Consider the following 22,858-nt stretch of genomic DNA (forward strand, 5'->3'; position numbering starts at 1 on the left):
TTCAAAGTGTGTGTGTTCACCTCAGAAATTTCTTTCGTTCTCTCTGTTTGTTCCATTGCATTGTTACCTTCTCTGTTCTGTGTGCTTTCTCTCTGCCAGGATCCATTTTTGTGTTACGTTAGTTAGTGGCTGAACTGAACTTGGTGGGAAATCCTTACTTTGAAATGTCTTCATCTTTGCTATGCTATTACAGTTTCAGAGTAACACAGTGAAACTTTCTTTTTCAAACCATTTCACAACCGCAGTCATGTAGTACAGATGAACATTTTAAACTTGAAAATTCTTATTGAGATACCACATCTACTAAATGCAACTCAAGGAAAAGAAATGGTCATTAATTTCAGTCTCCTATTGAACTCCATGATATTCAAAGAACCAGAAAGGTTATTGTGGAAAAACTTTTTTTAAAAATAGAAAACATATATATGTTAGTATTGGGGGAAATTATTAAATAATTATTCATTTATTTACTATCATGCTCAGCACACTCATTTTTTTGCAAAGAAACAGTTTTTTAATATTTAGAATGTGAATTTATCAAACATCCATAGTTTTCTGTGGAAATGAGAGGATTTTGCAAGGAAATGATATGTAATAGATGCTACAGTATGTCCAGAATTGCACGTGGCTCAGTGGTAAGGAATCTGCCTGCCAATGCACTCGATCCCTAAGTCGGGATGATCCCCTGGAGAAGGAAATGGCAATCCACTCCAGTTTTTTGCAGAAAGAAATCCATGGACAAGGGAGCCTGGTGGGCTATAGTCCATGGGGGTCGCAAAAGAGTTGGCCATGACTTAGCAACTAAAGAACAACTACCATATGTACCAAACATCTTGCACAGAGGTCTCATTTCCTGTTCATATCAGCTCTATGACTTGATTGTAGTAAGTAAAATTAAAAGAAATAAGGATGAGAGAGAATAAATAACATACCGAACAGCTGCTTTGGAGGTTCCATTGCCCCATATTCCTCAAGATCACTGTGAGAAATAAGCTACAGTTTCAAAAACCATACTTGAAAGACTTATGATTTTAGTAATTGTGAATTTCATTCAAATATTTTAAATTTCAGAAATACATTTAAACCTTAACTGACCTTTATGATATTGCTTCTGAATATTACTTCTGTTAAACAATGAGGGTAGAGAAGTGGAGAAGAAAAAAAAATGACAACAGAGAACAGATTTTAAAACACTTAAGGAAATAAATTTGGAAATAGTAAAAAGACAGTCGAAATATAGGTCTTGAATGAATATATATGTTTTTTGGTTTATAATACTTGGTGATTGGGTGAAAGGGAAGAATTAAGGTGTTTGGCTTATTAGTACAAAAAAAGGGAAAAAAAAAAAGAAGAATTTTGTAAAGGATATGCAACTAGAAGGCAGAAAACCTGAGATCTAGTTGGGGGAATATGCTACTAAATGCTTGGGTAGCTTTGAGTGTATCAGTTTATTTTAATTATACTCAAAATGATCTCATGTCTTCCGATATTCTGAAATTAAATGATTCTCAAGACCACAGTGATTCTTAGTATGCAAGTTATGACAGATTAACCAAATAAAATGGAAAATAGCTGACAGTTTACCTATATGCTTTCTCTGATATTTTTTAAAGATTTCAGCGTGTTTTTTTTAATAATTTTATTTATTTATTGGCTATGCTGGATCTCTTTGCTGCTCAGGCTTTTCTCTGGTTGTAGTGTGCACTCTCCTCATGTAGGCAGTTTCTCTTATTGTAGAGCATGCGCTCTAGGGCACAGGCGCTCAGTAGTTGAGGTCCCGGGTTCAGAACACAGGCTCAGTAGTTGTAGTGCATGGCTTAGCTGCTCTTCCCAGACCAGGGATTGAACCTGTGTCTCCTTCATTGGCCGGGACATTCTTTACCATTGAGCCTCCCAGAAAACCCTCAATGAATTTTTGTACTGTTTGTGGTCATTTCCTTTTGCTTCATGTGATATTTACTAAAGCATATTAATAAGAAGCTAAAATCACCAAAGAATAGCAACATTGAAAAAAAAAATAGATGCCCATTGTTACAAAAATATTGAAAGAGTAAATAGGAAATTATTCAGGTAACTCTTTTGGGGGGCGGGGGAGATAGTAGAGAATGAGAGGATTTCATTTCAAAACATTTCATGATTGGTTTAGGACTGACAGACACTTCAGGGGATGAAAGAGGAATGGTGAGACGGAAGCAAACAATTCTCTTGACAATGAGTATCTTCAACTAATCTAACTTAAATTTTAGATAGTTAACACAAATACTCTGGGCATACCTTCAGTAAGTAATAATATGTATATTAAATATGATGAAAAATTAGTTTTTAGAGTTCTTCCAAAAGTCTAACTAAAATATAAGCCTGCCTAGCAATGCACTTTGTGCCTGATTTCAAAAATCATTTCTAATGTTATGTAAGTTGTAATAATATGTAACAGTTTACTAAGGGGAAAATTATTTCTCAGTTAACTGTTTGTGACTGATACTTGAAATTATAGGTACAATTTTATTATGTGCTCAAAGCTAAACCATATATGAAATCATCTTTATTTAAATGTAAATTATGGGTTTTTTGACCTTTAACTTTTTCCTTGATAGTAAAGTATTGTATTTTATTTACTTAATTTTAGGCAAAAGGTTCTCAAACCACAGCAACCTCTGGCACTCAGAAAAAAGTGAAGAGAACTTTGCCAAACCCACCACCTGAAGAGACCTCCACAGGAACTCAGTCAGCCTTTAGCGCAATGGGCACAGTCTCCAGGAGAAGGATCTGCCGAACCAATACGATGGCCCGAGCCAAGATTCTCCAGGATATAGACAGAGAGCTTGATCTTGTGGAGAGGGAATCTGCCAAGCTTAGGAAGAAACAAGCAGAACTTGATGAGGAAGAAAAGGAGATAGATGCTAAGTTACGGTACCTAGAAATGGGGATTAACAGGAGGAAAGAGGCCTTATTAAAGGAGAGAGAAAAGAGAGAGAGAGCCTATCTCCAGGGAGTAGCTGAGGATCGTGATTACATGTCCGACAGTGAGGTCAGCAGCGCCAGACCAACCCGAATTGAAAGTCAGCATGGCATCGAGCGACCAAGAACTGCTCCCCAAACTGAATTCAACCAGTTTATTCCACCACAAACCCAAACAGAATCTCAGCTAGTCCCTCCTACGAGTCCTTATACCCAGTACCAATACTCTTCCCCTGCTCTTCCTACTCAAGCACCCACCCCATACACCCAGCAATCCCACTTTCAGCAACAGACTCTGTACCATCAGGAAGTTTCACCTTATCAGACTCAGCCAACCTTCCAAGCTGTGGCAACAATGTCTTTCACACCTCAGGCTCAACCTACACCAACCCCACAACCTTCTTATCAGTTACCATCACAGATGATGGTGATACAACAAAAGCCACGGCAAACTGCATTATATATGGAGCCCAAGATAACTTCAAACTATGAGGTGATTCGCAACCAACCCCTGATGATAGCACCTGTTTCCACTGATAATACATATGCTGTTTCCCATCTCGGTAGTAAGTACAACAGCTTAGATTTGAGAATAGGATTGGAGGAAAGAAGTAGCATGGCAAGCAGTCCAATATCAAGCATATCTGCAGATTCTTTCTATGCAGATATTGACCATCATACTTCACGAAATTATGTCTTAATTGATGACATTGGTGAGATTACCAAAGGAACAGCGGCTCTAAGCACTGCATTTAGCCTTCATGAAAAAGATCTGTCAAAAACAGATCGTCTTCTCCGAACCACTGAGACACGTAGGTCTCAAGAAGTGACAGATTTCCTAGCACCTCTGCAGACTTCGTCCAGATTGCATAGTTACGTGAAAGCAGAGGAGGACCCAATGGAGGATCCTTATGAGTTAAAGCTTCTGAAACAACAGATTAAACAAGAATTCCGTAGAGGAGCCGAGAGCTTAGATCACCTTGCTGGTCTTTCCCATTATTACCACGCCGACACTAGTTACAGACATTTTCCAAAATCTGAGAAGTACAGCATTAGTAGACTCACACTTGAAAAACAAGCAGCAAAACAACTACCAGCTGCTATACTTTATCAAAAGCAGTCAAAGCATAAGAAATCACTAATTGACCCTAAAATGTCAAAATTCTCACCTATTCAAGAAAGTAGAGACCTTGAACCTGATTATTCGAGCTATATGACTTCAAGCACTTCATCTATTGGTGGCATTTCTTCCAGGGCAAGGCTTCTTCAAGATGATATTACTTTTGGCCTCAGAAAAAATATTACAGACCAACAAAAATTTATGGGATCATCTCTGGGCACCTTAGGAAATACCATACGATCAGCTCTGCAGGATGAAGCAGATAAGCCATACAGCAGTGGCAGCAGGTCCAGACCTTCTTCCCGGCCTTCCTCTGTCTACGGGCTAGATTTATCAATTAAAAGAGATTCTTCCAGCTCTTCTCTAAGACTGAAAGCTCAAGAGGCTGAAGCTCTAGATGTTTCCTTTGGTCATGCATCACCTTCTGGGAGAACTAAGCCTACTAGCTTGCCTATTAGCCAAAGTAGAGGAAGAATACCAATTGTGGCCCAGAATTCTGAAGAGGAAAGTCCACTCAGTCCTGTTGGACAGCCAATGGGAATGGCCAGGGCTGCTGCTGGACCCCTGCCACCGATATCTGCAGACACCAGGGACCAGTTTGGATCGAGTCACTCTTTGCCTGAAGTTCAGCAACACATGAGAGAAGAATCACGGACTCGAGGCTACGACCGTGACATAGCATTCATCATGGATGACTTCCAGCATGCCATGTCAGACAGTGAAGGTAAATTGGGCCTCACACTACCTTGCTACTCTCAAAACTCAAACTCTTACTTTTCTGCATGTTTAATTTTCCTTCTCCAAGAATGTATTCTGTTTTTCTTGGTGTGTCTTTTGCATGTTTACTTCAGTTTTATTTCTTATAAATGGAAATTCTATCTTGTGTATAGATTTCATAGCATGCTCTTTATTTCTTTTTAGTTTATCCTTTTATCGTTGTTTCTTGATTGATTTGTGTGGTGTCTACTTTTCCAAAACCATTATCAAATAATTGTGTCAATAAAATATGGTCATCCTTTAAATCTATAGTTGGAAAGTTTTTTGTTGTATGTTTCTTTTGTTTTCAAAAGTTATTTTTAAAGTGATTAGTTTCTTTCAGTTTGTGCAATGATTAAGTTTTGAGCCATTGACTATTCCACTAGACTTTGTAGTAGAAAATTATTTATCATTTGTGAGATCAGTGTTTGTTAATTCAGAGAATGTTCTCTTCTTGAGAACGTTCAGGTGAGTCCCTAATGTTAGCGTAATGTACAGTTTTATAATCTACTTAAATAAAAGGCTTGTATTTTAATTTCTCTTTCATTGTGAATGCCATAGTTGACAAGCATTGTACATTGTACATTTTGTATTACATACTAAAACCTTGGTACCTAATATGATATTGACAGTAAACAACAGTATTATCCATACGCTGGTCAATATGTATGAAGCACTGTTTAGATCTTAAAACTTGAGCTTTGTACACTGCTTTTGTGAATTTAGGTATCTGAGCTGAAGCTTTCCTTGTGTGTTCAGTTAGCCTTTTCAATGGGTTTCTTTTTTGCATTATTTCTTTTTTTTTTTTTTTTTTGCACTAAATAGTTTTACTAGTTTTTCATATAGAACAAGTGATATATCGCAAGTACATACTTAACTAAAAACTTTATGGTGATTTTTATTAAATCATATAGAACCAAAAGGATTTTAGAAAATGACCTGGCCAAGTCTAAATTAGAGGACAAGACTGAAGAAGTACAGAAATGTGGCATTTTTCCCATGCCAAGAGGACTTATTACTCTTGGTTCTTTTTTTTTTCCTTCTCCATCTATGGTTTACATTTGAATATGTGTGGCTTGACTCCTAAAAATAAAATATTTCTCATCCAATAAAAATGTATTACTTCATGAATTTGGAGATGGAAAAGCTCTAAGCTAACATCTCTTCTTTTAAATCTAACATTTTCTCTGGGGGCTTGCAGGAAAATATATTTTCACGAAAAGGATTTTCTTTCTTCTGTATCTCGACATCAAGATGATATTAGAAGTTTAAATGTAGGTTAGATCAGGACAAAAGTAATCACTGGATCTGAAGGAGAAGAGACTGCTTTTCCTAATGAAATTCCAATAGACCAGTTACTTTATTTGTTTTGTTCTCTATGAGCTGTTGGATTGACCATTTTTTATTGATAATTAGCCAATTAAATAAAACACTATTTTTTTTTACTTTAGCCAGTTGTTTGAATCAACCATCATAGTTAAGTGAGAGTTATATGGAAACTCTTCTTTTTTTCACAGTCCACATTTAACACACGTTATATATGTATATAAATATATAGATATATAGTGACTTCTACAGAAGAATAGAAAGGCTCATCAATAATACTATCTGTAAAATAGCAAAATAAAAATTAATAGGTCAATCATATAACTAAACACCAAAGGCTTTGTGTGTATAATGTACATTTATCTGGAGAGAATTTGACAAATTCATTTATTCATCATAGATTTTGCCACCATGGTGCCAGACATTCAGATGTTTCTAGATATTCTGAAATATGAGAATTATTTACATACAACCATGTAAAAATAACCAAATTTTTCTCATTTATATATTTGGATGATATATACTCATAGTTATCAAAGACTATGAGAAAATTGTTTTGATAAAATATCAAAACACATCAAAAAATACTTATCAAAAACATTTGTTAAGTATTGGAAAGATCAGATTTTAAAAAAGCATGCTAATCTCCAGCAAATTATTTAAACTAATTTGGATGAGACATCATGTAGCACCCAAAATTAAGAAATGTGTAAAGATAACACCAGAGAAGGAAACAAAATGAAACTTACATGAAGTTAAATTGAGTTAAAGTGTTATTTTTAAATTAAGCAGATAAGAAATGTAAATCATGTTGGTACATAATTATACAAAGAAAACTATAACAAATTGAATTTTATATGTAATATTATCTGTGTGAATTGTAGTGATGTGTTTTCAAATGTTCTGTATTTTCTTTGTGTTTGTATCCCATAAACGTATTACTTTTTCTTCTGGTGAACAGTGCTCTGTTGTTTGTTTTTTTTTTTAATCTTGGGATCCATGAGTAATTAAGAAAAAGAGTATAAAATATTTTCCCGGTCACATAACTTATGACAGTATAAACTCATGAAGTACTAGAGATTTTTAAAATAAATTTTGCCACATATGTACTATATCTATGTTTGAGTGATACTAAAACAACCTTGAAATATATAACACTCCAACGGGCTACTTAGTATCGTGTAAACAAAGCAAATTTAACTGATTTCAGATTTATTCAGATTTATTGTGTGCTTTCTCTGAATTCAGTTAAACTCTTGGTTATAGACAACAATATATATTTCAGATGTATTCTATATGACTCCAGGTAATTTTGAAATACCTCATTTGAGGTAAAATCTAGGTAGATATAATTTTTTTTCTTTTTAATTCATCTGTATTTGTTACAGCTTTTAAAGCAGAATGTGACTTGAGGTAGGCACAATTCATGTTGCTTAATAGTTATGACCATCAGCCTAAACTCTACAACTTAATATTTATTCCTGGTTAAGACTAGAGTAGATTGGAGAAAAACTAAACTAGAAACAATTGTTATATTTCTGCAACCACAAATAATCATTGAAAATATTCTTTTAAAATATACTCATGTTTAAAAAAAATGCATCAGTACATACAGTCTTAAAAAAAATTCCAAGGAATATTTTGTACAGAATAGAATTGGACCCCAAAACAGCTTACTTGCATTTTACATTTAAGAGAAGAAAATATCAGTAGCCTAAAACAAGGGGATGCTAATCTTCAATGAATTACTTAATTTGGAAAATGTTGTTATTATTGTAAAATATAGTTTTTAAAGTTTGGATCTACCATGGCAGATCAGACAATTGTAATTATAAACTTTTATGTCCAACTTGCTATTGGGCTTCCCAGGTGACCCTAGTGGTTAAGAACTCATCTGTCAATTCAAGAGATGGAAGAGACTTGGGTTCAATCCCTGGAATGGGAAAATCCCCTGGAGAGGGGCATGGAACCCCATTCAGGTATTCTTGCCTGGAGAATCCCATGGACAGAGTAGCCTGGCAGGCTACAATCCATAGGGTTGCAAAGATTCGGACACAACTGAAGCAACCTAGTACACACCAACTTGCTATAAACGGTGAATATAGAATTCGATTTAAGAGAAGACTTACTTAATCTAGTTTCTCTTGATTGATAAATTCCTATGCAAAGCATGGTAGCTATCCTAACTTAGTTACATATAGAGTTATAAACATAACAGACAAAGTATGTCATCAGTATTGGAAATAAATTGACAAAATGTATATCAAGTTGAAATTCTGCCTTATTTGTATAGACATAGCCAAGGAAACATTTTAGAAGATTCATATTTTAAGTGCAATTAGCAAAGTATATATTCAAGTGATATCAGGTACAGTATCCAAGGTAGTCATTTATTAAAATCAGTATAGACTATTTTTATGAGAAATGTTGTTAAAATATATAAAAATAAAATATTAGTATGTTTCGTGATCTTCTAATAAGTTTTAGAGACTAATGATTAAATAATGGATTTGTTTTGTTTACTTATCGAAATTATATTGAATAATTCTTTCATAAATGTAATCACTTGGTGTCGAGGGAGAACTATGAAAAACCATAGTTAATACTGAATAGATTGTGAGAAAAGAATGTGTAACTGTTAATGAGGTTCATTTGACATTTATTTTAAAATGTGCTTATCATAATTAGGATATTCAACTTTCTTTAGTTGACGACTAATTTTCCTATATATCATTCATTTCCCAAATGCTTTATGAATATTGTGGCATTTACAAGGCAATGTTTTTAGTATTGAGGGAGAACAAAAAAAACAGAAGACATGAGGCTTATCTTCAAGCAGCTTAGAGTCTTAATAGGGGAGATCAGACAAGTACATATACAACCAGAAACCAGGTATGTACCATTGTATTGCCTCAAATCTAAGACACATTGTCTATCATTCTGTGTTTATTGAGAGAAAGTTCTGTGGTTAATCAGAGGCATTGACCAAGATCACGGGAGGTGTAGAGGTGAGTAATGCTGTATATGCTGTGGTTTTGCCAGCCCTGCCAATAAAGAACTAATGGAAATTGCTTGGGAAAAAGTCTTCAGAGAAAGTAGTGGAAGAGAAGTCAGTGATGCAGGCAGAAAGAGAACTGTAATGAGATAGAGAGGAATACTCAATAGTATGGCATTATCGAAACCAGAGTTTCAAGATGTAGATTGATAGCATCATCAACAGATCTTTCAGGATAATACTTGAGAAGAGGTGCTCCATCTGCCATTTAGGAAGTAACAGTGTACTTCCAGAGACTATTAATTAGGGATCCTTTTACAATGCATAAAACTTACTATAAAGTCAAATTCTATATAATAGGTAAATAATGATTTGGGATCACTAGATAAGAACTTTAAAATGTCTTTGAAAGTATTAAGAATTTAATAAGATAAAAAATTTTAAATAGTAGTTATATCCTCAAATATAGTTATATTTTCAAAAAAGTATTTTAAGGTGTTAAGCTTTGTCACATTGTAAGTACAGAAAGCAGCCTACCAACTCTTTAATTCCTAGATCTATGATCCCACCGAAAATAATTGTTTAATTTTTAATGAAAAATTCTAATAGAAATATTTTTAAAATTAGGCTACCAGATGATTATGGCACATATGTTCCTAGCACTGATACCTAGGATCCTCCTAAAAATAAATATTTTCATCTAGTTATGAATGTAATAGATGTATCATGTTTTCAAAAGATGCTCAATTGATCCCCAAGTCTAGCAGCCACATATTGGTCCTGGGTTGGTATGATAGTGGAAAAATAATTGAATCTTCTGTATCCAAGAAATGTGTTTTCCTTAGATTTTGGTGATATATAGTGGGGAGAAGTGAGGAGGTGGAATGATGGACTGAGGTTGAATAGAACGACTTTTGAGAAATATTCAGTTGTTCATTTATTTATCCAATCACTATCTAAAGTTATTTTTTCACCTGATTTAAATGTTACTTTTGTCTTACTTTGCTCTGAAAAGTTGACAGGTAGCACATGGGTTTTTTTCTAGGTTATTCCCTCATACAGAATTTTTAACATAATGCAGGAGATGATATTTCTGATCCCACTGGGAATTGTGTTTGAAATGCATGAATGCTTAATAAGCCCAAAAGCATGTTGGTACTGCAGATCATCTACTGCCCTCTGTCATCTGTATTAGTTGGAGTTGCAATGTTTGATATTTCCTTGGTCTCCAAAGCCTATCACCTCCGTCGTGAAGAAACAGATTGGTTTGACAAACCCAGGGAGTCTCGTTTGGAAAATGGACATGGTCTAGATCGAAAACTGCCAGAAAGATTGGTCCACTCTAGACCACTCAGTCAACACCAAGAGCAAGTAAGTGCTATATTAAACAATGTCTTTTAGATTTCTAAAAAAAAGAGACTCATTTCACCCTAGAATGGTCTCAGTTATCCCAAAATACACAGGACTTTGATTAATCAAGCTCACAAATGATTTTTTTTCCAGTATATTAAGGTGGTAATTGCCTTACTTCATCAGCCATGACTGATTGACATTGAAGCATCACTGTGATGCTTCTTACCAAGCAATTTAAGTGATTTTTTGCCTCTAACAGATAATTAAGCCATACAGCATACCCAACACTGCCATGCAGAGAAACTACATGAATGTCCTGAAGAGTTTACAGAATATAGGATAAAATAGACTTGGGTAGTTTCAGGGCTTTCCATTAGAATATGCCCAGCTGTCAAGAAATAGCAAATAAGAAGGTGACCAAACCAGGCAGCTGGGAACAGAGAAGGTTTCACCTGGGAATAAGGGAACTGATGTTATATGGAAGTGTTATATGGAAGTCTTTTACATTCATTATTGGATTTTATATTCAGAACAACTTTCATAAAGTAGATTTTATTAGTTGATATCTATAGGTTAAAAAAAAAACTAAGGGATACTATTAACTATTACATGAATATAATATCATAACTCATGATCTTATTCACTTTAGAACAAAAGAGATGATGTTTAAATTGAACCTTGATAGATACTAGGGAAATTAACAGTTGGATAACCTGAGGGAGATTCCTCTGGTAGGTCACAAGCCTTAAATCAGTTGCCTTAATGGATCAGGTATTTGCAGCTATTTGTATTCATTATGATCATTAAGATACTCACAGAAGAGATAGTTACTTATATCAAGTACATTAATTCTTTTATCATCCTGTCTGATTAATGATTAATTGATAAGCTGACAACTATATTTCAAACAACAAAAAAGAACCATATGAATTTACTATAATATAATTCAGTATTTGCCATGTTAAGGGATAAAAGAAAACAAGACTTTTGCATGTAAAAGTGCTGTCTAAAAGATAGGATCTATGGTTATAGATTTGATTTTTTCCTAAGCAATTTCAGGTTTTTTTTAGACAAATTTCTAACTGATAAAATATTTTCTCAATTTTCTTGTGCTCTTCTAGACATTCTCATACTTTATAGAAATCTGTTATCCTCTGTTTATTGTGAATATTCTAGATCTAGAATAGATCTAGCTAGGAAATGAGAAAATTTAAAAATTAGAATCATTCCGAATGTGTTTAAAACTTTTAGTTTATCTCTTATTTACAATTACAAAAATAGTCAATTTGTCAGCTGAAAATAACTTCCTTGGATTATTTTTTATTATAGGAATCTCTCTGTAATGACTTATTTGTTGTGCCTTTCTCATCTTGTTTGTTTCTCTGAGAGTTTAGTATTTTGCACAAACCAAGATCAAGATAATGAAAATACAGATCCTTTCAAGGAATCCTGATAAGATGAAATACAAAAACTGAGGAGCTAAAAACATAATAACTTTCATACAGTTATTTCCCAACACTTCTGAGTATCAAATCAGAGTAGTCTTGTCCACCTAATTTATCCAACTAATATTCTGCAGGATATATTTTAAAATAATCAGTGTCTATCCCCCAAAATTATATTCTAGAATTCTATCTTATTATATGTAAATGACACATAAATATTCCTAATGACTTTTTTGTTCATAATTATCTGTTACTAACATCTACAGAATTTATGATTTGATTCACTGAAGACAGAACACATCATATTTGAATTTATAAGTATAGAGCAATATAATACCAAAATTAAAGACAGACTATATTTGAGAATGATTTAATGAATTTTTCTTTGTTTAATAACATAGAAAATGTAACACTCCTTGTAAATTTAATGTGTATCTCATTGCTAAAAGTTATTTTCACATTTATATTTTGTTATCTAAGCTGTGAAGTGAAAGTTGCTCAGTTGTGTCCAGCTCTTTGCGACACAATGGACTATACATTCCATAGAATTCTCCAGGCCAGAATACTAGAATGGGTAACCTTTCCCTTCTCCAGGGGATCGTTTCAACCCAGGAATCAAACCCAGGTCTCCCGCATTGCAGGCAGATTCTTCACCAGAAAGCCACAAGGGAAACCCAAGAATACTGGAATGGGTAGCCTGTCCCTTCTACAGAGGATCTTCCCAACCCAAGAATTGAACCAAGGTCTCCTGCACTGCAGGTGCATTCTTTGCCAATTGAGGGAAACCCTTTTAACATATAAACAAAAAACTATGCAATACTCAAAACTTAAAAACATGTAGAATTATAAATTAATCATAAAACAAACAGCCATATAACCACCACACAAGGAAAGGGAGTGTTTTCTTCCCCTTGAAATCTACAAAGGGGATTGAAATTTTTTAGATTGTAATTTTCCCCTTTTGAGATTGTAATTTTCAACCTCTCTCAAATAAGTAGTGAATATACTGACTTTTGCGTCAGTAATTTATTTTTCTTTATAAATATCTCTATGTGAAAGCTACATAGGAGATGACATGTTTTGATTACATTTAAATGAAGTTCATGCTTTTTTGTCTTAATATTTATCTTCAAATACTCTATTCCTATCAAAATTATATTTTGGTATAGAAAGAATAACAAAGTATCATTCTTGTTTTAGTCATTTATTTAGGGTAAGTGTTGCTTCTGCCAGATAAAAATAGGGACAAGGCCAGAGGATAGGACTCATGTCAATTAATTGCCCTGTTCCTCTCCCCAAGGCACATCATAGTCTTTGGATAATTCTCCATTGACAGAACTATCACTTGTATGCTGCCCAGAAAAAGGGTTCTTCTCTGTTTACAAATATTTCAAAAGAAATTATGAATGCTCCCTTTCTTTCTTTGTGTGATGATTATATGGATGATTGTTTTATTAGTTTATAATTCTACATGTTTTTCAGTTTTGAGTATTGCATAGTTTTTTTGCTTATATGTTAGACAAAACATATAAACAATAATGTATCTGCTTTAAAAATTATTTAACATAAAACATAGGTTAGAGAGATAGCAGAATATTTCTGACTTTAGACTCAAAATCATTTGAATTATAAAGCCAAATCTGCAAATCTCTATGTGTTTCTTTTTGCGTGTTTAACCTCCGCACTATTCAGTAGGAATTCAACTCTGCTTTGTGAATTGAAGAGACCACCTGACCTCTTTCTTTTTTTCCTCAATCACTCCATCAATAAATAGAACTAATACCATTCACAGCATCATTGCAAAGGTCAAAATTTCTCTACTAGGACAAAATGCGTTCATTCTGCACTAATGCCCGAGCCTTGTGCACTTCCCACGTGACTGCTATACTGAGGTACCTTGGGCTCCTTTGAAAGAGTCACTCTTTCTTTATTCTGGGCTTTTGAATGTCTTGTTTCCTCTTCCCGAACATTCTTCCTCCTCTTTTCTCTTGACTTAACGCTGTTCATCACTCAGGGCTCCATGCGCATGCCTCATCTTGCAAAAAGCCTTCTCTGACATTACCACCACCATCTCCCCACAAATGTTCCTACTTTGTGCTATAGTAGCCCTCCATGCATTGTGTCTTGGGCTGTGAACTTTTAGAGAGCAAGTGCTCCCTATACCATCCACCATGGTGTCTATTCTGTGCATAACACAGGGCTTGATACTCTGTCTGCTACATCTGGCATACAAGGTATGTAAATAAGGGAAAGAATAAATGTCTGTAAAACTAAAAGATATGTTAACACAAGAGTTGCTGTCTCATAAATAAAAAGGGCCAGTTCATGAACATAATTTCTTTTGAAATACTTGTAAGTTGGGTACATCTTTCCCTTTCTCCTTTGCCTTTCACTTCTCATTTCTCAGGTATAAATCCTTTTCAGACAACTTCTTTGCCTTCCTGCATTTCTTTTTCTTGGGGATGGATTTTTTCACCACCTCCTGTACTATGTTATGAACCTCCATCCATAGTTCTTCAGGCACTCTGTCTGCAAGATCTAATCCTTCGAATCTCTTTATCACCTCCACTGTATGATCATAAGGGATTTGATTTAGGTCATACCTATATGGTCTAATGGCTTTCCCTAGTTTCTTCAATTTCAGTCTGAATTTTTCAATAAGCAGGTCATGATCTGAGCCACAGTCAGCTCCAGGTCTTATTTTTGCTGACTGTATAGAACTTCTCCATCTTTGGCTGCAAAGAAAATAATCAGTCTGATTTCGGTATTGACCATCTGGTGATGTCCATGTGTAGAATCGTCTCTTGTGTTGATGGAAGAGGTGTTTTGCTATGACCAGTGTATTCTCTTGGCTAAACTCTGTTAGCCTTTGTCCAGCTTCATTCTGTACTCCAAAGCCAAACTTGCCTGTTACTCCAGGTATCTCTCTACTTCCTGCTTTTGCATTCCAATCCCCTGTGATGAAAAGGACATCTTTTCTGGTGTTAGTTCTAGAAGTTCTTATAGGTCTTCATAGAACCATTTGACTTCAGCTTCTTCAGCATTAGTGGTTGGGGCATAGACTTGGATTACTGAGATGCAGAATGGTTTGCCTTGGAAACGAACCAAGATCATTCTATTGATTTTGAGATTGCACCACAATATACGTAATGTTAATGAATTATCTATAGTAACAAAGCAAATTTGAGTTATATCTAATAGTTCTAAGATTTTCAGTTCACATAGTTTAAAATGAAGATTTTTAATGCAGATAGAAGAGGAAGAAAGGAGAGGATGAAGGAAAGTAGAAGAAGGAGAGAAGATGAAGGGAGGGAAAGTAAGGAGTCCAGGAGAGAAAGTAAAAGAGAGTGAGACAGAAGAGGGTAGAGTAAGGAAGAAAAAAGGAAAATGCACACTCTTTTGTCATTAACATATACAGTATTCACAATGGTTTACAAAGCCATTGTTATTAATAGTATGAATTATCTGGATTGATTATATGGACCATGATATTTTTATAATCATGCAAATAATATTTTAGTTTTACTTTGCAGAATTCATATAAGATTTTTGGACTTGACAGGATTCTGCTGTTGTCTAGGGACAATTTTTTGTTCATCAGAGGCCTGATTAAGCTTATTCTTTCCTAAAGAGAATAAAACCTAAAGGCTGGCATTGTTTGCATTTTTCAGTGCATTTTTCTTTTAAAATCCACAATTCTAGCAATTTTAAAGATGAATTTTCAGAGGCACATTAAAATAACATGAATATTCCAGAGAATTTTTCTTCACAAAAGGAACACCCTTTTAACTCTAGTTAATGTATTATCTTAGTAAACCCAAACACTACCTAAACGCATTCTGAAATGGGTAGTATTAAATGTCTCTTTACTAAACCTTGTTTAATCTAATTATAGTTAAAAATTCTCTGGAAGTGATGGATACAAAATTTCATACTATTAAAATCCTATTAATATAGTTTTATAAAGATTTTACTATTTGTCTTTCATTATTTCACAAATCTCTTTTGAAAGCCAAATCCCATAAAATATACAGCAGAAGTTTGCATTTGCTAATTTCCTTTGTTTCAGAAATCTCATTCTGTCAGGTGGAAACACCGATAACACAGTCTATAGTATTCTCATGTTCAAGTCTCAGTTAATGAGAATAGAAATCCTAGACTTGTAATAAAGGCATTGAATGTTGTTTCTTCTAATTGAAGGAGTGTCAGAATTAAATGAGAAATAATGCCTTTGCATACAAAGAAGGCTTCAGAAAATATTAAAATGAGCCAAGATTTTATTTATTTATACAGAATTAGTCTCAGCATCAGGTGTATCCTAAAACTTCTGACAAATGTGCTCAGCAGAAGCAGAATTCCACAATAATATCAACATAACATAAATATGCATTCCTGGTAAAGTGATAGAGATGCAGAGTAGGAGGATCTTTGTCTTTTCTCCCTTTAAGCTTGATGGCTGAAAATTTAAAATGCCTCTCTATTTCTAGGCTGTCCAAAAACAAAATCAGCAGAGGTCAATTCCATGGACATTCTCTATGTATTACCATAGTAATAGATATCCTTATGTGTTAACATATGCTTATTGATTTTCCAAACCCAACAAATCAGTTTGCAAGAGAAACTGGTTATAAATGTGAAGACTAAAATAAACGCAGAAAACAATATATCATTATGTAGTATTAAATGCTTAAAATTGTCATCATTTGAGAATCTTCTGTTTTCGTTGGTTGAATCACCGTAGTATGAAAAAAGAGAATTATGTATATTGTCCTTTAAATGTCTTTAACATTGCCTTTTCACCATATCTTATGTATATCTTAGATTATACAGATGGATGGGAAAACTGTTCACTACATCTTTCCACATGCAAGGATAAAAATAACAAGAGACTCTAAGGATCACACGGTTTCAGGTAAAAGAAATCAAATAATCTGGTTCTTTTTACTTTAATATCTGGTTGAGATATGTATTTGAATTTGTTTAGGTGACATTAAATTTAAGAAAATGCATTTTTCTGTCAAAAACTGTCTATTGGAAATTTTTAAAAAATAATCAGGCTATATATTTAAATATAAAAAAATAATGCCATAATTATTAATATGATACATTACTAAATGATTTATATTTAGATCATTCTGTATCTTTATTTTTGATGTACATAACAGTAAATGCTCCCTAATTATTGCACTGTTGAGTAATATGGTCATAGAACCATAAAACATTCTTACACAGAAACTAACTTGAATTTTACTTAGGAATAAATTCCCTATACCTTGTAAATTTGAACATTATCAGTTTTGCTCAGTTTTTGTTTATTTGTTTGTGTTCTTCTTTAAATTAACCATGTGACAGAAAATTTAAACTTTTATTTTGAAAAAATTTTGGGCTCTCAGAAAATAGAATGATCAGTTCTTTTGCCCACTCTTAACCCAGTTTCACTAATGTTAACATCTAACCACAAAAAGTGATCAAAACTAGAAATCAACATTAATATGATGGTATTAAATATCTACAAGCCTTATCCAAATTTTGAGTTTCCACATTGACCCACTAATATTTTTTCCGGTCAAGGATCTAATCCAAATCTCAGATTGCATTTAGATTATTAAAAGTTCTCTTGTTTATATATGTGAAGTAGAAGTATAAATTTTATGAAAGTTAATAAATTTTCAAAGTATGCGTATTACTTGTATTCTCACTCAAGTACATTTTCTGTGTTAAATAGACACTATATCGAAAGAAAATATTCATCAATACATATGAATGTATGTCAGTGGTATATCTAACATAGCATATATGTTAGACAATTTTTTTGCTTTAAGGACTGATATAACAGAGGACAAAAGGTGGTATTTCTTCAGTGTACTTGCTGTTGTTCTTTGCAGATTTTAGACCTTACGGTTTTGCAACAGGTTTTGATTTGAGCAATTTTTCCCGTTTATTTTCATAGAGAATGAATTGATTAGGAGTGTAATATTTTCCTTTTAAGACAGGATAGTTTTTCTTCTGCCAGAGACAGATATTTCAAACTTTCATAATTTTATTACATGCAAACTCTATTTTAAGTACTGATGAACATTCCAGGAGTGAGTCTTAAAATCCAGGGACTCTTTTTGTAGAAATAATTACTTGCTGCAAACTATCTCAGTTCCCTCCAGCTCATAAAGCAAAACAACATAATACTTTCTAGCAATGCCAAAATTATTTTTTTCAGTGAAAATCTTCAAACAATTTTTACTAAATCACTATGACTCCATATCAAGGTTTTCTATTTGTACGAATATTCTGTGTCAAAGTAATTATCCCTTCAACCTTATCATTTTCTTTCACAACTTATTTTATTTTCTTTTGCTACGATTAGGGGAAAAGTTTGTTTTCTTTTACTACAATTAGGAAAAAATTATAATTTTTCTTTTAAAATATAAGAATAATAGAAATCAGAGCTATTGACTTGTTATTGTTATTCTAGTCTGAAAATTTGTTTCCTCTACATATAAACTTTGCTAAATGAGAAAAGAGAATTATAGTTTTGAATTATATACTAGTAATATATTATCTCTATGCATGCCCCTTTTTATTTTAATATTTGTCTAAAATAATAATAAAAATACTTGTTATATTTATCCTGCATTGCTATTGAATGTATTTTCTTTGTCTCCCAAACTACCCTGATGTCTGCTGCTGCTAAGTCGCTTCAGTCATGTCAGCCTGATCTCATTCTAAACTAAATGTTTTAGAACAATTTGTGTTGTCTTCAAATAAGTCTTAAGTGCTTCAAAGGGATTTAAATACGTGTATATGGGACTTCCTTGGTAGCTCACATGGTAAAGAATCTGCCTAAATGTGGGAGACCCAGGTTCAATCCCTAGGTCAGGAAAATCCCCTGAAGAAGGGAGTTGCTACCCACTCCAGTATTCTTGCCTGGAGAATCCAATGGACAGAGGTTCCTGGTGGGCTATAGTCCTTGGGGTCGCAGAGTCTGACATGACTGAGCCACTAACAGTTTCACACACAAAAAATGTATATGCAGGGTTAGAGCAAGAAATGGCAATTTTTGCCAAACAACATCTAGCAGTTTGAAGTTTTAGTGGCAGACAAACCCTGGCATAGAGCATTTACACTCGGCTAATCTCTGTTATTTGCTGGTCTACAAAAGCTTAGTTTGAGTGACTAAATATTTGATGATCCTAAGATTATACTGTTTTTCTAGCTATCATGTCATTTTTATGTTAATATTTTCATGAAAAAAATGGAGTATGTCTTTTAGAGAACATACTAAAATATTTACAGATGAAACAATATCTTGTGTGGAGTTTGCTTCACGATTAGCTGTGTAGAAAGTGGTGAAGAAATAGATGGAACAGAATTGACATAATTTGATTAATTTGGAGCTGAAAGATTAACTGCAGTGGGTTTTATTACAGCCTTGTCACTACTTTTTTATATGTATGAAACTTTGCATAATAGAAAATAGTTATGTTAGTTAGTTAGAACAGGAAAAAGGAGTCCAGAATGGTGGTGGCTAAAAGACAAGGAAAGGAAAAGGCCGTGAAAATAGAACAAAGGAGGGTTTGAGGACCGGAGTGAGAACCTCAGGTAAAACAAACAGCACTCCTGGGTAATGTTGTTTTACCTGAGGTCCTCACTCTGGTCCTCAGACCTTCCTTTGTTCTGTTTTTTGCAAGCTTTTCCCTTCCTTGTCTTTTAGCCACTGCCAATCTGGACTCCTTTTTCCTGTTCTAACTACCTAACAGTTAAATTCCTGTTTATCTCTCATGTTTAAAGAAAAACAGCAGTGCCCAGTGGCTTCGTCAATAGGGAAAAAGCTATCTAAGCTAATAATTTAATTGCCTTTGTAAAACATGATGAGGATATAATCAAAGAAGGAGAAAAGAGTAATATGTAGTATTTCTGCTCTCCCAAACAGAGGGGAAATGTCATTAGTGGATTTTCATTTTCATTATAGAAGCTCATTGAAAGGAGAAATAAAATATATCTTTTATAGTGTTTTAATAGACCATTCTGTGTCTAGCTTTAAATTATTTTATAAGAATTATATGAAACATGGACATTTCACAGAGAAAAGTATATTTCTATTGATACTTATTGAAAGCAAAATAATTTCAAAATATTAACAACATACAGAAATAGAAAGTGGTTTTATTTTTTTCAATTCTTTCTACTGTATGGCTGTCAGAGTGTTAAGCTGAGAACCCTCAGGATTCTCAAGATTGTTTCAGGGGGTTTTCAAGGTCAAAATTATTTTCATAGTAATGCTAAAGGTAACATTTACCTTTTACACTCTCATTTTTCTGTGAATATACAATAGAGTTTTTCAGAGATTACATGATGTGTGACATCCCAACAGATTGTATACAGAGCAGATAAGAGAATTCAACTGTCTTCTATTTAATTCAATATCAAACATTTTTGCAATAATGTAAAACAATGCCACCTTTCTCTTAAATGTTTTGTTTTTAAAATGCATTTTTAAAAAAATGATTTGTTTTAACATGGAATGAGTCTATTAATACTTTAAACTCATTAATAAATAAATTCAGTTTTAGTCTATAATATAGAAAATATGCAAAATTATAACTGATATAAACGAAAGCTCTTTGAGGTCCTCAGTAATGTTAAAAATATAAATGGCTCCTTGAGGCCAAAATGTTTGTGAAATACTTCTCTAAGAATCTTTATAGAATAAGTGAAAAAAAATTTTAAGCTTTTTTACTTCCTATGCAAAAACTTATTCCAATAAATTGTCTTTTATAACTGCTTTTAAACTCATATTGAGTACATTTTAAATTTTTATTCATGAATATTTATTCATAGAACACCCGTAGTATGATTTATATTGTATTAGTTGCTGGGTTACTAGAATGAATCCAGCAAAGACCTTGATCTACAGGTTATTCACTCTTTAATAGGAGAATCTGAAATGTGAATAAAACGCCAATACTTTGGCCACCTGATGCAACGAGCTGACTCACTGGAAAAGACCCTGATGCTGGGAAAGATTGAAGGCAGGAGGAGAAGGGGACGGGGACGACAGAGGATGAGTTGGTTGAATGGCATCACCAACTCAATGGACATGGGTTTGGGTGGATTCCGGGAGTTGGTGATGGACAGGGAGGCCTGGCGTGCTGCAGTTCATGGGGTTGCAAAGAGTTGGACACGACTGAGCGGCTGAACTGAACTGTAGTAAAACTTAAGGAACAACTGAGACAAAGTCAGGGAATTTATAAAACTTTATTGTTCATAGAATCTGTATGTATGTATAGGTGTGTGCACACATACACATGTGTACCATTTTTTATACTATTTTATGATGTATGCAGAGGAAAATACATGAATACAGTCTTCTGTTAAGTGGTCAATAACTTTAAGCAAATAGATCATTTAATTTTGACTGTAAACTTCAAAGATATAGATGCTGATCAACAACTGTACAACGGTTCTGAAAACCTTCAGTCATCCCAGCACAAAGCAGTGAAATGGAGAAAATAGGACATGAATTTTAGAATCAAAAAGTTCTGAATTGGAGTTCAGCTCTATCACTTATTTAAATTTTGAGAATGAGTACACTCATCCTTAAAATAAGATCAGCTCTCTATATCTCACATAATTGCAAGTGAACCTGACACAAAATCTTATCCTTAGTGTACAATCAAAAGAAGGTTATTTTCTCTTGGAAATTATCAGAAAAAAAGATAAAAGGTAATAATCAAGAAGTGAGTCTGTTTCTTTTTTAGAACTCCATCTTAACATCTTCAGAAACACAGCTATTCAAAACAAGTCAGAGAAATTCTTCTGAATTTAAAAAAGATATTTGCTTATATTAAAGTTCCATAATGGACTGGCTCCATCTGCAAGGTTAGAAAGATGGATTAGAAAGTGTAATAGTGAAGAACATTAAGAATGGTTAGTTTCAAAAGATAGCAGTGTCTTCTCTGGATATAGTGGCTCATTGTCTGTACCTCTTTAGGCCACCACCTTTATAAGCTTTTAGAAACAAGAAACAGATGTAACAGATCTCACTGGATCTGAGTTGGTAGGAATACCAAATGTGGATAGCCCTTTTAAAATTATTATTTTAACAACTTTATTGTGGTACGGGGCTTCCCTGGTGGCTCAGATGGTAAAGCATCTGCCTGCAATGCTGGAGACCTGGGTTCCATCCCTGGGTCGGGAAGATCCCCTGGAGAAGACAATGGCAACCCACTCCAGTACCCTTGCCTGGAAAGTTCCATGGATGGAAGTTTGTGGTATAACTTATATCGTGAATGTGCAGGTTATAAATGACTTTTATAAATTTGTGGAGTTGTGTGACTGTCACGACAATCTTGTTTTAGAACTTTTCACACACTGCAAAAAGTTCCCTTGAGTCTGATAGCCATAGCCACTTCCAGCATTCCTCTTCCGGTCACAGGCAGGAAGTTTACTTTCTGTCTCTGAGACTACCCTTTCTGGGTTCTTCATATAAATTAAATTGTACGATTTCAGTTTTGATGTCTGACTTCTTTCAATTCCAAGTACTTTTTAGGTTTATCTATGTTATAGCATGTATCAGTTGTTTGTTCTTTTTATTGTTAAGAAGTACTCCATTGTTTGAATTCTCTATATTTATTTATCCATTGGATTTTTCGTAGTTTCACTAAAAATGTGCACATAAGTTTTACTTTGGACATATGATATTTTTGTATGATGTCCTAGAAATGGAATTGCTCAGTTACATGGTGAGTTTCTTTTTAACTATTTAAGAAGTTGCCAGATAGTTTTCTAAGGTGAAGTTACCATATTCTATTCTTACCAAAAATGTCTAAGGATTCTACTTTCTCTATGCCTTTGCCAGCACTTGGTATTGTCTGTCTTTTGGGGTGAGTGTGGATGATAGTGAATTTT

The 22,858-nt window shown here is 33.8% G+C and overlaps 1 protein-coding gene across 1 annotated transcript in view; it reads left to right on the forward strand.

Moving 5' to 3' along the window:
• PCLO (piccolo presynaptic cytomatrix protein) overlaps window positions 1–22,858 on the forward strand; it is a 371,908-nt gene that overhangs the window by 223,052 nt on the left and 125,998 nt on the right. The window contains exons 7-9 of the mRNA XM_069586655.1: window positions 2,627–4,802; window positions 10,390–10,526; window positions 16,775–16,865. Coding sequence (XP_069442756.1) covers window positions 2,627–4,802; window positions 10,390–10,526; window positions 16,775–16,865 — 2,404 coding nt within the window. The remainder of the gene's footprint in view (window positions 1–2,626; window positions 4,803–10,389; window positions 10,527–16,774; window positions 16,866–22,858) is intronic.

This window comes from Ovis canadensis, chromosome 4 (genome assembly GCF_042477335.2).
Source record: "Ovis canadensis isolate MfBH-ARS-UI-01 breed Bighorn chromosome 4, ARS-UI_OviCan_v2, whole genome shotgun sequence".
Taxonomy (NCBI): domain Eukaryota; kingdom Metazoa; phylum Chordata; class Mammalia; order Artiodactyla; family Bovidae; genus Ovis; species Ovis canadensis.